Source organism: Lissotriton helveticus, chromosome 7, assembly GCF_964261635.1.
Source record: "Lissotriton helveticus chromosome 7, aLisHel1.1, whole genome shotgun sequence".
In the NCBI taxonomy this organism is placed as follows: domain Eukaryota; kingdom Metazoa; phylum Chordata; class Amphibia; order Caudata; family Salamandridae; genus Lissotriton; species Lissotriton helveticus.
Window position 1 is genome coordinate 454,647,075 of NC_136068.1, and position 22,375 is coordinate 454,669,449.

The 22,375-nt window shown below is 43.7% G+C and overlaps 1 protein-coding gene across 2 annotated transcripts in view; it reads right to left on the reverse strand.

Moving 5' to 3' along the window:
• Positions 1–5,888: 5,888 nt before the first annotated feature.
• The window catches only part of PAGR1 (PAXIP1 associated glutamate rich protein 1), a 206,110-nt gene continuing 189,623 nt past the window's right edge, over positions 5,889–22,375 (reverse strand). Inside the window, exons 2-5 of one of the 2 annotated variants that reach the window (XM_078652401.1) lie at positions 18,519–18,763; positions 16,376–16,855; positions 14,664–14,749; positions 5,889–6,429 (exon numbers count right to left, since the gene is read on the reverse strand). In XM_078652401.1, coding sequence (XP_078508527.1) covers positions 6,230–6,429; positions 14,664–14,749; positions 16,376–16,830 — 741 coding nt within the window. In that variant the 5' untranslated portion in view covers positions 16,831–16,855; positions 18,519–18,763 and the 3' untranslated portion in view covers positions 5,889–6,229. The remainder of the gene's footprint in view (positions 6,430–14,663; positions 14,750–16,375; positions 16,856–18,518; positions 18,764–22,375) is intronic. The other variant, XM_078652400.1, reaches the window with a different exon arrangement.

Consider the following 22,375-nt stretch of genomic DNA (forward strand, 5'->3'; position numbering starts at 1 on the left):
CAGCCTCTATTGTGCGGTGAAATGCCTAGGTCCAACGTGCGCTCACCACATGCTCAGGCCTGCGGGTCAGCCGCGAGCCTGTATCTCGCCCTACACCTCCGGGAAGCAGCCGCTTGCCGTCCACACCGTTGTTGATGCCCCTTGAGGCCAAGCGTCCGGCGGCCCTCGCGGATCCTCCAATCTTCCGCCGAGATGATAGCCACAGAGCAAACTTGTGTTAACTGTTGTGCGCCGCCCCTTGAGCACCTCTGACGCTCCCGGGTGTCGCACAGGCCACTCCCGTCCTTCTGCAGCGGCTGAGGGCTTAGGCCAGTGAATCATGGGGCATGGAAGCAATTATCCTCTTTCCCCTAGGGGCATCACATAGCACTGCGGCTCCCCGCCCCCCTCAGGGCCTTTCTGGTGTCAGCACGGAATCCTGCGCCCACTGCACCCTCTGTTGCTGGGCCTGCCCAAGGACCCTCTGCCATTCTAGTGCGTTCGCAACACCTCCCCCGCCAGTCGATACCTCTGCTGGGAAGCGCTACAGCGTGGCGGGACTTCCTCGGCTCCGGCGCCTCCACGACTCCGCTGTTATGCAGCTCGACCTATCTGACCTCACCGGCCGCAATGCGTCCCGGGGACCCCACTTGCTGACTCTGTGTCTGGGCCGCCTCTGGGCTTCCCACCTCGCCCGTCCACCTGTGTGGTTCGCCAGCCACGCACTGACCTCTTCACAGGGCAAGGAGCTGTTGCCTCTCAAGGTAGGGCCGCTGCCTCTCTTCCGGCCGTTACCAGCGTCAGCGAACCCGTACGGGTCCGGGCGCCATTTTCAATCTGCCCTCGCTGCTTGTCTGGTCCCGCTGTGGCTGTCAAATGGGCACACAGCCCCTTGCTGCACACCCCCAGCGGTGCCCCAGGTATGAGGACCGCTGTTCTGCGCGTATGCGGGGTCAAATGAGCTAATTTAGTCGGGATTAGGCCGCTGGGAGCGGGGAGACGCAGGATGACACGTCCTTTCAGCCCGCCATCTTAGCAACCAAAATGATGCATTTTACAACACATTTGTCATTGTATATTCAAATGTAATTCTGAAGGGAACTATTCCAATACTAGAGTCTGCCACAGTATCAATCAGCACCATTTCTCAACAGCAGCGAATTGTGTAGGGTCCCCATTACACAATTGTGTGCAAAGAAGCAAACACGTTTGTGTCAAAGAAGCACTTCCAACCTGGTATACTTTTGAACACAAGGACACAACAGTGGTCTCTTGAGATACATCTAAACTAATCTTCTATACCGGTACTAAGACATTCTCGTGGCTCGCATAACACACCCCTATATGGAAATTCATCCCTACAATATAACAGAAATATCCACAAAGCTCTCAAAATGTTCCTCTATTTTATTTACCATTCTAAATATACCTCCAGAAACAAGCCAGTCAGGGAGCTCTCCAAATGCACCTCAACACTGACATATGAAGTACTGAGGCATACAAAAGGCTCTTACAATACACCTTTATCCTTGCATCTAGCAACAGTATATCAGAACTGAAGCAATCCTAGATCTCTCACATTACACCTTAATTCTGACTTTCGATATGTGCTAAACCTCAGTACTGAGACTTATAGGTGCCCAGTGAAGATATGATGAGGTCTTCACCTAGGTCTGTAATTTTAACCAGCAGCGCTTGACTTTGAGAGTTGTTGTTTTAATTTTACAGTTCTATAAATAGGATAATAAATACAGGAGATAAATGCTACTGGCTAAAAAGCAAGGACTGCCTAAATGGCTCACACATGACATGGGACCACAAGACTGCAGTAGAGACACATCAGTTTTTTAGGTCTAGGAAGGAAACAACGAAAGAGGGAGGGAAAAATGTCTAAGGAGCACTCTTTGTCCCCTGGTTATATAATCAAAACAACAAAAGTGTGAGCCTTTCCAAGAAGAAGAGCATGCACATAGAATCAGACTAGGTTCTTTAGAAAGCCCTCACTCACCAACCTAGTGAAAGTGGTTTAAAAAACATGTTGACCTGACACCATAGGATATAGCTGAACAATGTATTCAGTTTATATATCCCACACTTCGTTTTTATTTATATCTGATTGGCTAACTATTAAAACTATTTTTAGACACAATTTAGAAATTTTTAAACCACTTTCACTTATCACAATCCACAAAAACCAGATCTGTAGTAATTCTGGCGTTAAAGCACACCAGGGTGGCATTCGGCCTCTCCTGGTGGGGCCCTATAATGAAGCATGTCACCAACTAGGTTAGTGAGTGAGGGCTTTCTAAAGAACCTAGTAGTTTTTTAGGTCTAGCCTACGCAATGCGCAAGTGCTGCTTACAAGGGACCTCTTGGAATCGCTCAGGACTTTCTGGCAAACTCGTGCATGTACTGCACTGTTCCCAATGAGCCCTCGTGCATGTGTGACGTTTACCTTGCGGGAGCAGGCAGCGGCGCCATCTGTTTGTAATTATCGGGCCTGCTGCTGCTCGCTCCCGTAAGGTTAATGCTGCGCGTCGAATTAACTTTCGCGGCCACGGGCCGCGTTTGTCTTTCAGCGCTTGTTTGCTGTTTGCCAGGGGGGGGCGCATGAGAAACATGTTCTGCGTTTAATGCATTTGGTTAAAAAAAAGAAACCTATTGTTTCCCAAGCTTGATTTGTCTGCCTTTAGTGCATTGCATTTTCCTCTCAGAGCAACTGTTCCCCAGTTCCTGTTTTCTTTGATGAGGCGAGGCCTTGAAGCTCACTTCCCGGCCAGCTGCGATACATGAACTCATGATCTGTGAATGCCATGCCACTTCAGACCCTAACCTCATCCTCAGCCCCTCCGGGGACCGGCCCGCCATGCTGGAACAGCTTGCTCATTCGAAGCCGCTGTGTCTAATGCTGCAGATACCTTATCTAAGGGCTAGGCTGCTCTGCTGCTGCCCTCTCAGCCTTCTGCTTCGCATCTTTATTCCGCCTTCGGATGCCATCTCCCGCTGACAACTACGCAGCCACCGGCCACACACACTTGCAGCGGCACCAGAGGGCCCCGGCAGCTGATATATATCTCCAGGAAGCAGACATTCACGAAGCGCCAGAGGACAGCTGAGCACGCGGCGGAGACAGTCACTACAAAGGCCGCTTCGGGCTCCCGAGCTAAAAACAGGCGCGCGTGCCATGGGGAAACCATTTGCAAAGGTGACATGATGATGCCGGCACCCATAACTTCTCCCCTTCGTTTCCTCTGTTGACACTGCTAACGACAAGAGGAGAGAAAGGCTTTACTGGTTTGTCTTGAAATGTGAGCATGAATTCGAACATCTAGAGTGCAGCTTTTTTGCTCTTTTCAACGAATAGGTTTATTGGAACTTCACGGGGCTCTGTTCAGAACAGTTTCGTTTTTTCTTTCCTCAGAAAACAAGCTGCCAATGCTGTTCATAACAGTTTAGCTTCTCTCCTTAGATTTACAATGTAAAAAAATATTTTGTTACACACCAGTAACCAGCGACACTGTGTAATAAAAACAGCATATGGCTCCAATTAATTGAATTCTTTGTAGGGTAGAGTAAAGTCAAAGAAGTCTCTTTCCTTTACTGTGTTCTCTCATCTTGCAAGTGACATGAAAGACATCGGAAAAGTGCAGTTTGTGGAGTAAATCCTTCGAGGATAACTGCTGTGAATAGCTCCTCGAATGCCCATTTTACTCTGACAACACTGGAGGCCCTGGACCAAGGGATAGAAATGTTGAGCACTGCAGAGATTCTAAACAATGGAGTGAAAGTTTTCAGGAAACTCCAAATGACCAGTTGGTTGCTACGTGACATGTAAACATTAAATGAGGAGAAAGAGAGGGTTTTTCAGGTTTCAAACATGTTAAATGGCATAATGTTGCCAGCATAGAAAATGACATCACATGACCTTTAACTTGACAATGGCAGCACAGGAAATTACATCACATTTTATTGTACAAGTGTTTTATTTCGGTCACAGACCATAAAAGCAAGTAACACAATAAACAAGCATTGGCATAGCCAATAGGTCCCGCTTTTGGGACCTTGTAAGTAAACCCAAAACTGAAGTATAAGACTTAACGTTTACATTTACTTCGTATATAGAATGCAGTAAATGTAAACGTGAAGTGTTACACTTCAGTTTTTTTTACTTACAAGGTCCCAAAGAAGAGCCCTATTGGCTATGCCAATGCTTGTTTTCTTTGTCTTCCAGGAGGTAGTTAAAGCAAGTCCTGCATTCTGGTAAGGGTATTCCTGCAGAGGTCTGACTAACCTGCTGCAGGTTGCCAGTTTCAAATCAAGAAGGTGCACACTCAGCTTTTCATCTTCTGTGATTGGTAACATGAGTATCATTGCAATGGAAGATAGATTCCACCCAATGTTAAGCGCCAAGAAACAATAATGTTGAGAGCTATACATATTTTGATTCATGCAATTGTGCACCTAGACAAACAATTCATGACATACATTACGGCAGCATGTTATTCATGTCTTTGGTTAACTTGAACACAGGATAAAGCACACTTTTCAGTAAATCCAACTCTCATAATCTCGACATCTCCCTTTTCTGAAAATGCCTCGGTGTACTCTGGAGGGTGATACATGAACAAGCTGGAAATGCTGTGGCTCATTTACATAAACAACTACCCCTGCTCCTTCGCCCACAGTTATAGGTTTCTCTTCCTTTATCCGTTACTACTTTCATACTCGTCAAACTTCCGTAACCAAAAAAGAGGTTCCCATAATGATGTCATCACTGGAAATAATATCTCTCAACGTTACATTAAATCACATCTTCTAAGCTATAATCTAAGCTATTTTAAACTTATTTAAATTTGTCATAAGTAGAAAAGATGTGCACGTCTGTGGTCAGCCTGAAAGTGCGCCTGCGTCCCAGTTTACTGTGCCCATGGGCTATCATTGGCACATTGTGCATCTTGGAGCTATTTTTCATTAAATCTTTACAGGCTCATAACTCTGGTTCCCATTATTTGAATGTTGTCATTTTGTATGTTTATGAAATTGTACTCTATTTTTTCCAAATTCGGTTTGGGATTTTTATTGTTTTGCATTTTTACTTTACTGCAGGGGTCTGCCAACTGGGAAGCTTTACTGTTTTGATACTGCATAAATAAGTTACAAATTGCCCTAAATTAAGCTGTCTGTTCCTTGCCATAGGCACTTGGGGTTAAGCTCAGGTTAATTGACTTGGAGGGTTCATCCCAACAAGGATTCTAATTATTACTTGAGGTGGGTACTTAGCCCTGTAAGAAATGAGTTACTTACCTGCAACTCCAGTTCTCCAACATTGGATCTTTTATCTATTCACATGTTCAAACCATTCCTCATTGTTAGGCTGGGAATCCCCGGTACATTAAAATAGCACTATACAATGTACAATATATAACATGGCCATAGTCCTGAAACAACATTCTATGTTTAGTATCACATCCACCTCAATAGAAAGAACCCAAACTTCAGCCAATGAGGTAGAAGCTTAAGCTCTCCTACTTCCTCTAGAGGCCAAGATGGTTCCAATGTTTACTGCATGTCTTCAATGTTGGAGAAAATAATAACCTTATTTCTTACATTCGTGTTCTGCAGTGGGATCCAGGACTTGAGTTTTGCAGTACTACGCAGTGAATTAAGTTAAAAACAAAAATCCCTTTTTATAATCCAACATCAAAATCGATTTTTGATATTTAAATTCCCCTCTTAATTTTAGTTGGTCATTTCTGTGGGCAGCGCAACCACACACTAACAACCATCCACTGAACACACAATCTACTTGATTTTGCAGAGGGTTGTTGCACAATTTAGGAGGTCAATCAAAATGCCACTACACTCCAAGAAACAGAAGCAGTAGTAATATTCTAGGATCAAAGCAACAATGAAAATAGCACATATTTTATTTCAAACTCTGCATATTAAAGAAAAATGTATCTGAGTTAACATACAAACAAACACAAAGGACAGTTAATATCAGAGAGGTCAGAAAACAACTCCTTTTTCAAAGTTCATACAGCAGGAACGGTGCTCCGAAGAAGTTGAACATGGTTAAAAGACGACATTAAAAAAACAGGATAGAATACATTTGAAAAAAGTGCCCAAATGTCAGTAGTGCTCTTAACAAGAACATGGGAGTGGTGAATGTAATTAATCTCTAGCTCAGCACTCTAGACACAGTCTGAAGCAAGGATGCACAGCTGAGCTCCTGGATTGGCATTTAGGTTCAGTACTTGCGGTGTCGTGGGAAGATGGCAGAGTAACGCTTAGGTGTAGTCAACTCCTTCCGACCCTCAAACTCATCATCCATTCCAAAGAGGTCGCGGCCAGTTTTCATGATCTGCTCCTCGATCTTCTTGTGCCGCTTCATGTCTGACAGCACTTTGTCCAGCCGGGCCTCACGCTTCTGGCTCTTGGTGGTGCTCCCTGGGGACACAACAGATGTGTCAGTGCTGATGTCAGTTTATGGAAAAGCATGCTTTGTCTAGTAAGGAGGAGGTTACAGGGCACTAAAAAGACTAATACAGTGCTGTGCTAAGTGTGCAATCCTTCCACATAGGACCAGACTCAGTTATAGAACCTAAATAATGCTTAATAAGTGACATAACTTAACTTATGATTTTACACAGAGGTTTGACATGTAGGCAGTCACTTTACGATGTCAGAGAAAAACCGGCAGAAAATACAGTATAACGGACTGTAAACCCAAATCTCCCATCGACGGGAAGGTGACGGTAGAGTTGGAGCGCATTAGCTAAGCCATTGGTTGGCGAGTAATGAATTAGCATGGAATGTAGTAGCTCTGCAGATTTCTTACGCTTGCCCACATCCCCAAACATTTCATTACAGGAAACCAAGCCACACTTCAAACATCTTTGTGGTTCCAGTACATGAATGGCAGGGGCTACTGAAAGGTAAGGCTACGGTTTACTGGCACAATAGTGTGTGGGTTGCTGTATCTAAGCACCAAGAGTACCTGCAGGTCAGATCTGAGGTGCATGAACGGATCTGTATGCAGCTCCATGAAACCCAAAAGCCAGATGTGGTACTCCACAGATTTGAGATGCATTGGCATAGCTTGTTGTTTTAGGTATTAGAGTATGTTATGAAATTAATACTGTGGCTGTGTATTCGTCCCAATGCTGGAACAGCAGGGGTGCTGCATGAAAGCATTACGGATCATTGGCAGAGTTGTGTGTATGGGTCCCAGCATCAAAACAGCAGGAGTGATACAGGTTAAGACAGCAATGCCTCGCTAGATTGAGATGCATAAAAAAAGAAACATCGGTCTTCTAGTTCTGAAACAGCTGCAGCTCTGAAAACTAGGGTACAAATGCAATAATAGATCTGTTTATGGGTCTTAATACTGGAATAAGAAGGTCACAGTGAGGTACACCTACAGAGCTGTGTACGGGGGTTTTACTACTTGAATAGCAAGTGGTGCACAAGGTCAAGTTTGGGGTGCATTGACAACTTGCTGTGGGCTCAGTACTCGTATAGCATAGTTACAGCATGTCATGTCTAAAGTGCCTCTACAGACCCTTGTGTAGGCTGCCAAACTAGACTATCAAGGAGTGTTTGCGGCTAGGTCTGAGGAGCAGTGGCAAAGTTGAATGTATGCGGATGCCAGTGTTCAAACTGCCCCCTGTCTTGCATATCAGAATAAGATGTCTCCGCTTTGCTGACCTGTTGGTGCATGTGGAGAATCTCTGCCCTGACTGCTGCTTTCCCGGATAGCGCCTCGCGGAACCCGCTTCGCGGGTCCCGCTTCGAGGGTTGTGTTGCCGTGGACCTTTGGACCCCTGAAGTTGTTTGTACAGGTGGAGTTTGCAGCGGGTGTATGTGCGCGTGGGCAGGGCTGCGAGCTGCGGGACCGGGACTACCTTTCCCAGGAGTCCCCGCCAGCCCTAATTGCGATCATCTGGGCCGCTCTCCCTGCCTGCCCCGCCCCCATCATCGAATTAAAAACCTTCGGCACCTCAATACACTTTGGGATGCTTTGCTGACCTGTTGGTGCGTGTGGAGAATCTCTGCCCTGACTGCTGCTTTCCCGGATAGCGGCTCGCGGAACCCGCTTCGCGGATCCCGCTTCGCGGGTCCCGCTTCGAGGGTTGTGTTGCCGTGGACCTTTGGACCCCTGAAGTTGTTTGTACAGGTGGAGTTTGCAGCGGGTGTGTGTGCGCGTGGGCAGGGCTGCGAGCTGCGGGACCGGGACTACCTTTCCCAGGAGTCCCCACCAGCCCTAATTGCGATCATCTGGGGCGCTCTCCCTGCCTGCCCCGCCCCCATCAACGAGAGTCCCTATATCATCATTCTGCTATTCCCGCTGCGCGGGAGCGTCCCGGGAGAAGCCCAGGACAAGGGCGGGACCGTCTGTGGCCGTCAGGGGCCGAAGGAGGCTGGGCTGGGCCCACTCCCTGACATCGCGCCACTGCTTTGGGGTCACTGATTACACGTGTAAGCCATTTTGACACTTTTGATTTGCTTAATTCCCAATTCACTGTCAAAGACTATTACTGTGACTGGATATTTTGTGCTTTTGGCCTATATTGTTCTTCCATTATTAAGTACACCGCCTGTTAAGTATGCCTTCCCCTTCGACTACCCCTGTTCAAAGCTCCCCCCAGCCTGAGTTGGGGCTAACAATCTTGGGTACCCTAGACAAATACTTTAGTCGGGCTACCCAAGATATTGATAAGGAGATTGCCTTGGCGGACCGACGCGCCGAGCGTAGGCTATCTATCGAACTCCTTAAAATTCCCCTGGAGAAACGGCCACCCTCGGGTTTCCCGGCATTGGTCCCTCCTCTATCATCTTTAACCCTGCCAGCGGTACTAGAAACGCCCTATGCTTTTCCCAAGTCACCGGGCCTATTGATTAACTTTCCTGTGGGTGACGATAGGACCACTTCGGTCCCTACCTCGCCCATTATATTAACTGATTTATCAATTGGTGAGGTAAATACTACCAAATCAATTGTGCCACTTCATGTGGTCACTAACAAACCATGCACCAAAAGGAAGAGATGCATTGCCCCGAAGAAGTACTATCTTCCCAAACATCCTAAAAAATTAAGGAAAATTGGATTAGGCTTGTGTACCCCCTGTGAGCCTAATGGGGCTGGCTCCGATGGGGTTAAGATCATTAGCGATGGAGTAACTCCGGCTTGCCCTGCATCTATCCTTAGTGACCCTTTAACGGTGGGATCGGCCGAGACCCAATCTCCTGCTCCACTACTGCTCGTTCAGTTGGAAAGGTTGATGAGGTCTCTCTGGACTCCTATTGAAGATCGAGTCAAGAGATTGGCCGATCGACTTGACCACTTCGAGCAGGCTACTCTTGATAATTTCTTTTCCACCAAATCATTAATCAAGTCCTATCCTAGGGTGGGGGATATCAATAATCCTCCAAAATTAGGTAGGCTGGCAAACAGTGTTTCTGCTGCTGAGCCCCTCCCCCCTGTAGTTACCACTATTAATAGGCCTCGGCCAACGGGTCAAGTCTCAAAGACTAACTTACACCCACTGGACAGCCGGGAAAGTAACAATCTCCATCCCAAAAAATGCCCTGATGTTGTAGACACGGGTAATAAAGACAGCTGCGGAAACAGTAACTGTGTAATGAATAATTCCCAACCCCCACCAAGCATTCCGACACCCCACACTGTTGTTCTAGCCCCTGGCCCACCGGTTACACAACCCCCACCAAGCATTCCAACATCCCGCCCTGTTGTTCTAGCCCCCGGGCCACACGTTACACTTCCTATGAGGGCCCCTCGTAGGATACCACCTATGAATCTCCCTCCAGATTCTTACCCCTTCGTTGCTCTCCTCACCAATGTGCCACCTTTGCAGGTTGGGCAAAGAGAATCCTTCCAGATGCTAAAAAACAAGGTCATGCACTGGTTAAGGATCAATAGACCATTGCCCAGGGAAGTGGATGGGCTGATTAATGGAGTAAGAAGGACAGAGTGGATAGGCTGTACTCCCAAGTGTTTGGAGGGGGATTGTATTGTCGTTAATTTCCAGGATCCAAGGGTGGTACGCTTGATAACGAGACAAAATTGGGGTATAAACAGTGCTGGAATTGGCGTTGTGGACCTCACATTTTTCTATCCAAGACCACCAAGCATTCAATTTGGCATAGTTCCTGAAGCAGGTTGCTTCAACAATCCCCCCTCACCAGGATTTGTTCCCTTCACTGCACCCTTCCAACGGGGAAACTATTGTAATGTACCAACGTATAATTGTTTTGAAGTGATGGCAGATCAAGGGTGGGTTCATTGACCAAATGGAAATAATTCCCAGGGTCGGGGCTTTGATGAACCTAAATCTGATTATACCATCAACAACTGGGAAAATATGAATGTTTGGGATATATGTGGGGAATCTGCATTAACTCTTTCGTTAATCGAAAATGTAGAGCAAAATGTAACCAGTACTAGCGGGGAAACTGTGAATTTGGAGGCAACATGTGGGGAGTTCTTCTCAATTTCCAGGGTATCTGTAAATGAAGATCTAATCACAACTAGTATTGTTGGCACTCTGGAGGTTGTGCAAAATAATGAGGACAAAAATCTTGATATGGAGGGGCTTGTAGGAAATTTAACACGTCATTCTGGGGTGTCTACAAGAGCAGCCCTTATAGAAGGTCCCTGCTTAGGGAAGTTGGTCTCATGGAACATCGCGGGGTTGAGTAGCAAGCTGGAATCCCAAAATTGGAAAGACTTTATCAATGGTTTTGATATTTGTCTATTCCAAGAGACATGGGCCTGCGATCCCATATTCCTCCCTGGCTACCTAAACTTTGCAATCCCTGCTGGCAGAGGCGGCAGGGGGCGACCGATGGGAGGCCTTACAATTTGGATACGGCAAAGCTTACATGCAACAATCAAAGTGGTGGATTTGGGTTGCAAGGATATCCAAATGGTAAGAATAGCATCAGAACACAGGGGAGGGATAGATATTTACAACATCTATGCTAGGGGCAGTACCATAGGGAACTCAACCATCCTAGAGGCTTTGTCTTCTTTTTTGGAAATACAGTCCTTGGGAAATAAGGTTGTAGTAGCCGGTGACCTAAATAGGACTTTCGAACCACTGGATAGCTCCGATGTTCCTTTGGGGCAAGAGGAAGACATGCAGTGGGGCGTCCCTATTCTAAATCTGACACCGGTTAAGCGATGGACGAAAGACATATTACAACTGAATGCCATTTGTTTGGAACAAGGACTAAGAGCCCTAAATGGGAGAACGAAGAGCGATAGGGAAGGCGCCTGCACATTCGACAATGGTCGATACCAAAGCCGGATAGACTATGTCCTTTGTAGCCTAAACTTGTGGCAGTTGGTATGCGACATGGAAGTTAAGAGCAGATTGGAGAGTGATCATAATCCTCTCTGTGTGACCCACAGTTGGTGGTTGGTCCCAACAGGGAATTCCCCATCGACTGATGGCCCATTGCCTACTATGGCCAATGACATGCGCAGACTTAAATGGCCGAGAGTATTGGCTAATGCAGAATCTATGGCATTTATAAGTTCAAAGGTAGATATTGCAATTACTGCTATGGAGGATGCAAACCCAGTAATTCCTGGGTCTAGGGAAATAACTGACATACATGACAGGCTCTTCTCCCTCTTAAAACCGCACTTCATGAGGCCCCGCAAGACAAACAGGAAACAACCACTCAAGCTAGCAAGGTGGTTTAACCACCAGTGCAGGACAGCCAGGTCAAATTTGGGCAGAACAATTAGGAGCAGGGACAGGGCAGCGATTAGTGGTGCCAGGAAGGCCTACAAGGTTAGTATATCCCTAGCAAAAAAAATATGGGATGAAAAGCATTGGGTTGAATTAAAGGAGGCTTCGGGGGCTAAGGACTCCAGGTTATTCTGGAATATTGTTAAGTGGGGCAGAGGTGGAGCTCCAGACAAACCCGATAATAATGTCGCCGAGGGTGCTTGGGTGGATTATTTTAAACCTTAATATGCTGAGACTGCAGAGTTTAAGGATGTGGAAGCAACTTCGGCTTTATTTCCCATTGGGAATATATTTACCCTTAAAGAAACCGAAGTTGCAATACACGCTGCACCCGGGGGGAGGGCCCCGGGCCTAGATGGTGTACCCTCTGATGTGTTTACTAACGATAAGGTGAGGTGGGCCAGATATGTATTTCTTTAGGGAAACGCTAAAGCAAAGGGAACGGCTGTCCCTGAACTATGGAAGGGAGCAACCATCATACCGATATATAAAAAAGGGGATCGGTCTCTCCCGGTCAATTACAGTCCGATAAGCCTGATTGCCACTGTCCAAAAAGTGGTAGGGAGGATGGTGGTAAACAAATTAATGGATTGGGTTGACGAGAATAATGCCCTGTCCCCTTATTAGGCTGGGTTCCAGCGGGCAACAAGTACAATCGACCAGGTGTTTCGCTTTGCTCTGCTGCAGTGGGGGACGGTGGTGCTTGGCGAGGGCAGCCTGTATGTTGCTTTTGTTGACCTGCGGGCTGCCTTCGACCTGGTCCCAAGGAGAAAGCTTTGGGCAGTTCTGAGTGAAACAGGTCTTCCGGCTGAGTTACTTACCCTGATAATGAGGTTGCACGAGTGTAATTTCGCCAAAGTCCAATGGGGCATGAATGGTGAATCATCTGCTGACTTCCCGATTGAGCGTGGAGTGCGGCAGGGGTGCGCAATGGCTCCCCTGCTCTTTTCCCTATTTATTAATGAGATAGTGGCCCGGATGCTGGACGCCAGTGTAGATGCGCCTTCGTTGGCGGGCCTCAGGGTTCCGATTCTGATGTTCGCCGACGATACGCTAATTCTATCCAAAACGCCGGCTGGCCTCCAGCGAGCTCTGAATATCTTCGATCTCTTTTGTGGGGAGCATGGCCTTGAAGTCAACGTGGGTAAGACCAAGTTGATGGCCTTTACATCAAAACGTAGACCCCGGCTGAAGATATCTTCGAATAACTGTCACCTTGAGGTCGTTAGTGTATTTACCTATCTGGGGGTACAGATTGCAAACAACTCAAGATGGTCTCAGCACATAGAAAAGGCGGTACTGAGGCACCAACAGATCTCGGGGGCACTTCGGGCGGAACACAAAAAAATCGAAGACTAAGCCAATAAAACCGGTCTTGGCTGTATATGATGCCAAGGATCTTGGGTCCACACTTTATGGGGCAGAGTTATGGAGATTCGAGAAGCTCCTCCCTTTACAGCTATCTGAGAATAGATTTCTTAGGGGAATCACAGGACTCCCGCAGAGTACACCACTTATCCCACTTGGTCTTGATTTGGGGAGAAGACCAGTTAGCGACCAAGCGAGGTTGCGCCCGATTCTTTATTGGAGACGCCTCTGGACTACTCCGGAGATCAGGCACTACGCAGATGGGTTTTTGGCCATAATTAAAGCTGATACTTTCCATAAGATAGTTTGGCTAAAAAATCTCAGGACTGCCTTAGGCGTTGTTGGCCTCTCAAATCTATGGGACAATCCATCTGTGGAACCCTTCCCAAGTAAAAATACGATCAAAAGTCTATACTGGGACTGGGTAGCTGGAAGACTCTGGCAAAAAACGAGATCTGATACCATGACGGGGCGCTTTCTTGAAGTTAAACAATGTCCTGCATTAGAACCATATTGGGACAGTATCACTAGCCCTGGAGATAGGAAGCTTTTCTTCCAGCTAAGATCAGGTGCCCTTCCTCTGAGATCATTGACGGGTAGGTGGAGGAGCTCCACCACCTCCTGCTGCCCAGTTTGTGGTGCAGCAGATGAAAGTATAGGTCACTTCTTATTCATGTGTATAGCTTATAACATCCCGAGAAAAGCTTGGTTAGCCCCTGTTTGCAGAAATCTAGGGGCAATTAGGGGTGTTGAGGCATTACGAATAATTTGTACCTCCAGCGATATGCCTGTTGTCCTAGCAACAGCAAAGTACTTAGGGTGGGCATGGTCTATTAGACGGAGGGCAATTCTTACTAATGTAAATTGATTAGGGTACTCTTTGTGGGTTTTGTGTAATTATACATCAAAGTTTCTTATTGGTTATGTCTGCACAACTGTCTTAAAATTTTGTATAATATGAATTTAACTTTTTAAATGATGTATTTTAAATGTATGTTTGTGCTTTTATGAGTATAATGCTCGAATAAAGCTTTGATGAGATGTCTCCGCAAAGCTATGTGTAGAGTCTGGTAGTGGAACAGAGCATGTGCTGGTTACTTAGCACTTTGGTACACTGATAGATGCCCAAGAGACAGATAGATAGATAGATAGATAACTATCTGAAGTCTTGAGTAGAACACTGCAAGCAGAAACATTAACAGACTGATGCGTGAAGAAGCAGTGTCTCAGTTAATCTTAGGTTCTAGTACTGAAACAGCAGGGGTACTGTAGAGTAGCAGACTTTGATTACCTTGGCCTAATTAAAGATGCACTTGGTACCTTTGTAACAGATGCTGATACAGGAAAAGACTGTTGTATCAATAGACCATTTCTGGAAACAGATATTATCAGGCTGTATCTGCCTACGTATTTGTTAATAACTCAAGTCCTATCAACACATTTTTATAACCAGACCAAAGTATTGTCCTCAATTCCATTTCCTCTCCTCCCGCACCCCTTAACGAAAACTCTTTGTGAGAAATGCACACTTACCTGTTCTTGGACGGTCTATGAGAGAATTTTTGGGTGTCACTGGCTCATCATCAATATCAAAGTCGAACTGGGTCGGCACATGGGGTCTGAATAAAACAAAGTAAAATGGTAGAGAATGCTAAAATATGCAGATTGCATGTGATAGGCAGAGCCAAATAAACACGACAAAAGAAAAAAACGTTATACTTATGTGCGGGTAAGGTTGGTTGTTTTGTGCTTAATGTGATGTTTGGAGACTGCCTTTGCATGGTTTTTTTTAGTCTAACGTTTTGTTTAATTGTTGTAGGTATAGATATATGCAGTGGGTGTTTGAGTTTTTAATACGCTATCCTGTTTTTTTAGTTACCTTTTAGCTTGTTTCAGTTGGTTTTGCTGCAAATCTCGGGATTCCTTTAAGGGGAGAAGTTTTACACCCTTCTGTGTATTATGTCATCTCTTTTATCAAGTATTCCTGCTGCTGTACCTTGTCAAAAGAGGAGAGGGTTGTGGCATCCTGCTGTGCGTTTGTGATTGTTTCAGTATCCAACTCCTGTATCCTGTTAGTATCCCCAGATATCCTCAGCTGTGGTGGTGTAGGCTTCTGGGGCAGCCTCGGATGGTTCAAAGAAGGCTGGGCTACTGTTAACATTTTAGATCCTGGTGGGGTACCCTGCCTATGCTCTGCCTTACTTTCCTATTCCTGATAGTAAAATTGTATAGAGTTATATTGAACAGTATCTGCCATCTGTGAATCTTGGGATCACCCAACATTATAAATCTCCAGCCTCAGAGAGCATCCAGGAGTTGCCTACAAGGTCTTGAGGTCGGTCAGTTCTCTAAACTTGCTGTACTTCCCTTGCTCTCTTTTATGTTATTCTATATTTTCCTGTTTCCTCCTAAAATCACCAGGGCAAGATCCAGTAAACCAAGGGGCAGAACTAGCTACCAAACACCTCTTAAGTGAGGAGACAGACTAGAGACAGCGGCGTGTCAGAAGGTACCATAGACGCCATCCCTTCTCCATGGGCAGGTTTCCATTTGATCAATTCTCTGCTTCCCTCCCTCATGCCATTAGCTACTGGGCTCCCAACTCACTCTTAAAAGACTTCAGACCATCTTCTGAACCTATCGCTCAATCAGATCTGAAGTTGCTGACTAAGAGAAACTGGTTCTTTTTAGTAACTTGCTTGAAGGGCATCGATTGAATATACTTTAAGTATTGCCACTAATGGCGTACATTCCATAATTTCTACAACTTTCTTATCAAGTTAAAGGAAACGGCTAAAGTGACCATCCACTTTTATCACTGTCTTATTGATGATAGACAAACCGGCAAAACAGTCCCATTCTACCACTCTCTTCTCTGTGAAAGGCACTCAAGCAAAACATTGGAGTAATAACACTCTCTCCTAGGTGATGAGCAGATCCAAAAAATGTCTTCAATTCTACCACCCTCTCCTCTGTGATGAGCATACTTCATCAGAACTCCTCAGTTCTACCAGCCTTTGCTAGGCGCCAACACCCTCAACATACCGGACACTTCTACCATTTGCACATAAGTACTAGCAGAACACATACCCCTTTTCCTAATTTTGTCCTTTGTGGCAAGACCTCCCTGTGCACCATTCCCCTTTAACCATGCTCTTATCAATGCAGAAGGGTACACCGGTAGTGTGAACCTGTAATCGTTGTCAAAGATGTGAGGGTGCCATTAGGTGCATATGTGGACTCACCTCTCCACCTCTTCTTCCTCTTCCTCAGACTCTTCATATGACTTGTCATCGTCTGGATCATAGTCAGGAGTCAGAGGACGGCGCGGGAGAAACTCTACCTGTAAGGGCAGTGTACCCTCACTGGCCAGAAGCTCGTACAGGTGTCGGATTTCTTCAGGGGTAGGCATCCAAGTGTCAGGTGATTCCAGTTCTTCATCACTGCAAGGCACACACCAGTCCTCATCCTCTTCCTCTTCTTCTTCCTCCCCTTCCTCTACCTCCCTGTCACCCTCCTCTTCTTTTCCTGACCCTGCACCTTCCTCCGTGGCCACAGCTGCCATGTCCTCCTTCTCTTCCGCCACTTCTTTCTGTTCCTTGGGTTCCTTCTCCTGGTCTTCCTCCATTGCATCCTGGTCCTCCACTGCCAGGGACTCTATGCCAGCCGTCACCTCTCCCTCTTCCTCTGCTGCCTCCATTGTGAAGGGAAGGAGACTCACAAATCTGAAAAACAGTTACCAAGAGGGAAGTGGTCTAAGTACCTAAACATATTATCTTCATTAGAGAACGAAATGTATTATCTTTTATCTGAATTTAAATAAAGCATTCCTATGGTTGTATTACAGTATTTTTAAAAGGGTTTGTGTGATTAAGAAAGGTTTTACAGTCAACGTTTATTTAAAGTAGGAACATCCACAGGAAACTATGGACGAGTGCATATGAAATATATATGGTTCAACTTCAAGTAATCTGCAACATATTTTTAACTAAGACTGAAAATGTCAAGAAATTCGAAAGAATCTGTTTCCCTGGTTCTATTAATTTGTACTTTAGAGTGGAGTGTGCTTCAAGCCTTCAGTCGATCAACTGTCCCTTGGTTGTACCTGAAACTGTACCACCTATCATTATTACAACAATGCCAGCATCCCTAGCCTAATAAAAGTCACTACAAACTATAAATAGCAAATATACATATATGACAAACATTAGGTACACAGAGCCGGCAGTTAATCCCTGTTGGCAGGACAAACCACCTTGCGGGTCCATGTTACACCAACTGTCATTTGGAGATAGCAGGAGGAGATCATCCTAGGTTATTATGAATGCGGTCTCTAAATTTGCCCTTTCATCTACAAATTGTTGTTTTCAGGTGTTTTAGTCTAATGAGTGCAATGGAAGCCAAGGAAGACAACAACTCCCAAACTACATTAGGTTTTACGCAAACGTTCTAAATTGGAAACAATGTCAGTAATGACCTGGAGAGAAGTGGGAACCCTATTTGGAGTATCTGAGTTTCATGTCTGTCATATAGCTAGAACAAAGTAATCCTTTCTGTGGCGATTTTCCAAAATATTCACCCAACTGAATGAATGTCAACAGAATGCCAAAGGACCACCATTACAACACTGACAGGATATGCACCACACCTGGGTTTATTGTGACACGTTCACCTATTATTCCTTTTTATCCAAAAGTACTTCGCAGCCTGTTGTGTTTACATCTTAAAGGTACTGTATCTTTAACTGTATTCATTCCTGTTATGTCATCTAGAATATGGAATGTTACACATGTCATATTGTATTGCATCTTTTGTAAAGCTCAGTTAAACCTGTTATGCTGAATCTACTGGATGATTTGGAATAAGCTCTTCGAATAATTAAAGGATTAACTTCAACTCATACTGGATTTATTCTTCATTTCACTGGCGACGGGATTCGGAGAGCAGAACCTACGTGAGCAACTCATATTTATTTTATTGAGCTTAATTATAAAAGAGAATGAATTTATTCACTCCTTTCAATCGACAATCTACATAATTGGATATCAGATGCCGCTTTGGAAATAACATTTTATCCAACCTGAATTTTGAAAGATTTACAAGAATCGAACTTTTTGTGCGATTTAAGTGGTGTTTCATTGCCTCTTGTTCCGAATTCACCAGATCGACGCGTGATTGAAAGAAGCACTTCAACTTTGACGCGTTTGGGAAATGGGAGCATGATCGCATATGGAAAGGTAACATTTGGACTTTGACGAAATTAAAAAAGGATCAAATTCATATTGCCTAACGCACCCAATTACTGACACGCACCACTTTCAAAAAATAATCGCATCTTCGTTTGAATTCTGTTTCCTGCACGCACTATGACTACGAAGTAATACTTACAGTTCGAGAGTCAATCAGTGAGCTTCCTTCTTGGAACTCTTCCTCAAGACTTCGTCGAATTGCATTGTGGGCTGCTTGCGTATGACATCACACGCACAGGCGGCCATTTTGGTAAAACGTGAAGCTTAAAAATAACCTTTCACCAACGATCGTTATCTTCAACGGTGATTCGCACACCTTGCGTTTCATTCAGCGGCGATTACACAACCTGTGCATTATCATCATCGGTGATACGCACACCATTACTTTTTAACAAAAAAAAAAAAAAAGAGGGTTATAATTGAATTTGTAGTTTCACAGCCAATCTACTCCGGTGAGGAAATTTAAATATATTGATTGCAACTATTTTACATTGTCAGTTTTTCAACATCCAGTATTTTCTTCTATCAGCATTAATTTATTATGTCTCAACCCAACTATAGTATTAGTGCACCTCAGGCTTTTTGGGTTGCTGGCAGTGAACCACCACTCAAGTGGTTAGAATGGAAACCTTATTTTTGTAACTATATTGATGCATTAGATGAAGATGGTAAAATGTCTTATGCTCAAAAGAAAAGACTTCTTTTACATTCCCTAGGTCCTGTAGGACTGAAAGTATATGAAACTATGACTAAACCTTCATTTCCTGGGGATTTAAATGTGTATATACTAGCACTGTTACATTTGGACACTTACTTTGCTCCTAAAGTTTGTATAGGTGTAACTAGATACAAATTTTTTTCAAGGAAACAAACTAAGGATGAAAACATTGATCGCTACCTAGCTGACCTTAAGAAATTATCGTTAGACTGCAAATTTGGGGTATTACAGGAAGATCTTATTAGAGATCAGATTGTTATGCATTCTTATAATACCTCAATTCAGGATAGATTGTGGATTAATGGAGATTCTCCTTTAGAAGACATTCTAGCAATTGCACGAAAAGCAGAAATGTCAGGCAGATGTGCTAATGTAATCAAACTTGAAAATTCTTCTGTTTCCAATGAGATTGTTAGCAAAGTCAATGTTGTTGATAGAAAGAGATTTAATTATAACTCAAAGAACACAATGAGTGCTAGTAATAGACCATATTATGCAAAACATTCTCAAACTTCCTCAAATTCGAAACTTAAATGTTATAGGTGTAACAGTTCCGAACACTTAGCAGACTTAAAAGGTTGCCCTGGCTTCAAAGTGAAGTGCACTAATTGTGGTCTAAAAGGCCATTTGACAAAAGCTTGTAACAGAAAGAAGAAAAACAAGGTTAACTTTGTAAATGATATGGAAGAGGAAGAAATTCTTGAAAATGATCAAGAAGACAGTTTAGTAATGAGTTTACATGAGAATTTAGTTTTAAAAATCCGTGATGAAGACATGATTGACAAACCTATCTGTTTAATGAGTATTGGTGGGGTGAATATTGAAATTTATGCAGATTCTGGTTCACCATATACAATAATTAATGAAGAAATGTGGAAGTCCTCTTTTGTCCGACAAGTAGGTGATAAATTGTTAATTCCAGACATTCACCCTAAAGGCTATATGGGGGAACCTATTATTATTCTTGGTTTCCGTAGGTTTGTATTTAAGTTCAAAGGAAGAGAATGTAGAGGAAAGTTGTACATTGCAAAAAAAGGTCCGCCAGTTCTAGGATGGTTTGACCAGAAACAATTACACATCATCTTAGACCCGAACAGTCGTGAACAAGTTTTAGTGGTGGATGACAGTACAACCATAACTAAAGTGATTTTAGATAAATTTCCGAACGTTTTTAGCAAAACTTTAGGGAATCTAATTGGATTTGAACACAAAATCATAATTAAGGAGGATGCTTGCCCTAAAATACATAAGTGTAGGAATGTTCCTATCCTGGTGAGAGATGATGTAAAGAAAGAATTGGACAAGTTAGTTACTGCCAATATCATTGAACCTATTGAGGCAAGTGAATGGGTTTCTCCTATTGTCGTCGCTAGACAGAGCAATGGAAAAATTAGGTTGTGTGTAGATCTAAGACACTTAAACAACAACATTGTAATAGATAAATTTCCACTTCCTAAAATTAACGAAATGGTTTCTAGTTTAGGCAATGCACAATGGTTCTCGACCATTGATCTCTCATCGGCATATTATCAGATATCCTTAAGCCCTGAGTCAATGAAATTTACATCCTTTGTAACTCCTTTTGGCTGTTTTCGTTATAGGCGCATGCAATTTTGGCTTAGCTTCGGCAGCCGCTGTTTTCCAACGACTAATGTATCAACTTTTCAAGGAAGAAAAGGGCGTCAGATTCTTTCAAGATGATATACTTGTTTTTGGAGATAACGAGAGTGAGCACTTGTCCAGGATGGAGAAAGTTTTGAGTATTCTTGAAAGCAAAGGCCTCACAATTGAACTTTCAAAATGTAAATTTGCACAAAAAAGTGTGACTTACCTTGGTCATATTATAGACGAAGAAGGTGTTAGACCAAAACCTGCCTTGGTTTCAGCTATTTCTGACGCTCCAATTCCAACTTGTAAAGATGATATCAAGTCATTTTTAGGAATGGCAGAATTTTGCTCAAAGTATGTTCCTAATTTTGCGAATGTCACTTATAATATTCGACAACTTTTGAAAAAGAATGTAAAATTCGAATGGTCTAAACAGTGTGATCAGGATTTTAATAATATCAAATTAGCCATTGCCGAAGCCACTTCCCTGAGAAGTTTTGATCCTTCTCTAAATAGCGTGATTACAACTGATGCAAGTAACAAAGGCTTAGGAGCCGTCTTAGCTCAAATAGATGAAAGTGGGAAGGAGAAAGTAATTGCGTATGCTTCAAGATCCTTGTCACCTTGTGAGGAAAAATACCCAATAATAGAAAAAGAAGCCTTAGCATGTGCTTGGGCTTTAGAACATTTTAAATCTTTTGTTTGGGGTAAAATGTGTTTATTACGCAGTGATCACAAGCCCTTGGTAAAAATCTTAACAACAGAAGGTGTGATAAATGCATCTGCAAGGTTGGCTAGGATTTCGATGAGATTACAAAATTTCATTTACAAAATTGTTTACGTTCCAGGCAAAAGCAATATTCTTGCTGATTTTTTATCAAGGATGCCAGTTATGTTGGAAGAGTATGACAATAATGAGTGGAATGAATTACAAGTTGCTTTTGTTCATGATGAAGGTTTATCAGCTTTCAGTAAGGAGGAGTGGAACAAAGAATACTCTACTGATGTTAGTTTGCAGAAAGTTATTTCATTTACTGTTGATGGTTGGCCAAGTAAAAAAGATTTGTTGGATGATGCTATTAGGCCTTTTTGGGAAATTAGATCTGAACTTTCTGTTAATAATGAGACACTTTTGAGAGGTGAGAGAATAATTCCTCCTGTGACCTTACGTGAAGGAATTATTGAACTATGCCATGAAGGTCATCCGGGTATTGTACGATCTAAGTCATTGGTCAAACAATTGTTTTGGTGGCCAGGTTGTGATTCTCAGACAGAAAAGGTTGTTAGGGATTGTATCACTTGCGCTTCTGCGGATAAAAGTTTAAATACTTGTCGTCCCCCAATGTTGGAGAGTTCTTTACCTGAACATCCTTGGGAATGTATAGCGGTGGATATTATGGGTCCTGTTCAAAGGAATGATGGTTCACAGCAATTTTTGATTGTCATTATGGATCTTTTCTCAAAGTGGCCTGTAGTTAAACTGGTTGAGAGAGCTGACACAGATTCTGTTCTTTCCTTTCTGGACGAAACTTTTGTTACAGAAGGAATTCCTTCTTGTATTCTCACAGATAATGGTGTCCAATTTTTATCTTTAAGGGCAAAGACATATTTAAAAAAATTAGGTATTAGACACAGAACTACTTCACTCTATAATCCCGGTGGAAATGGTG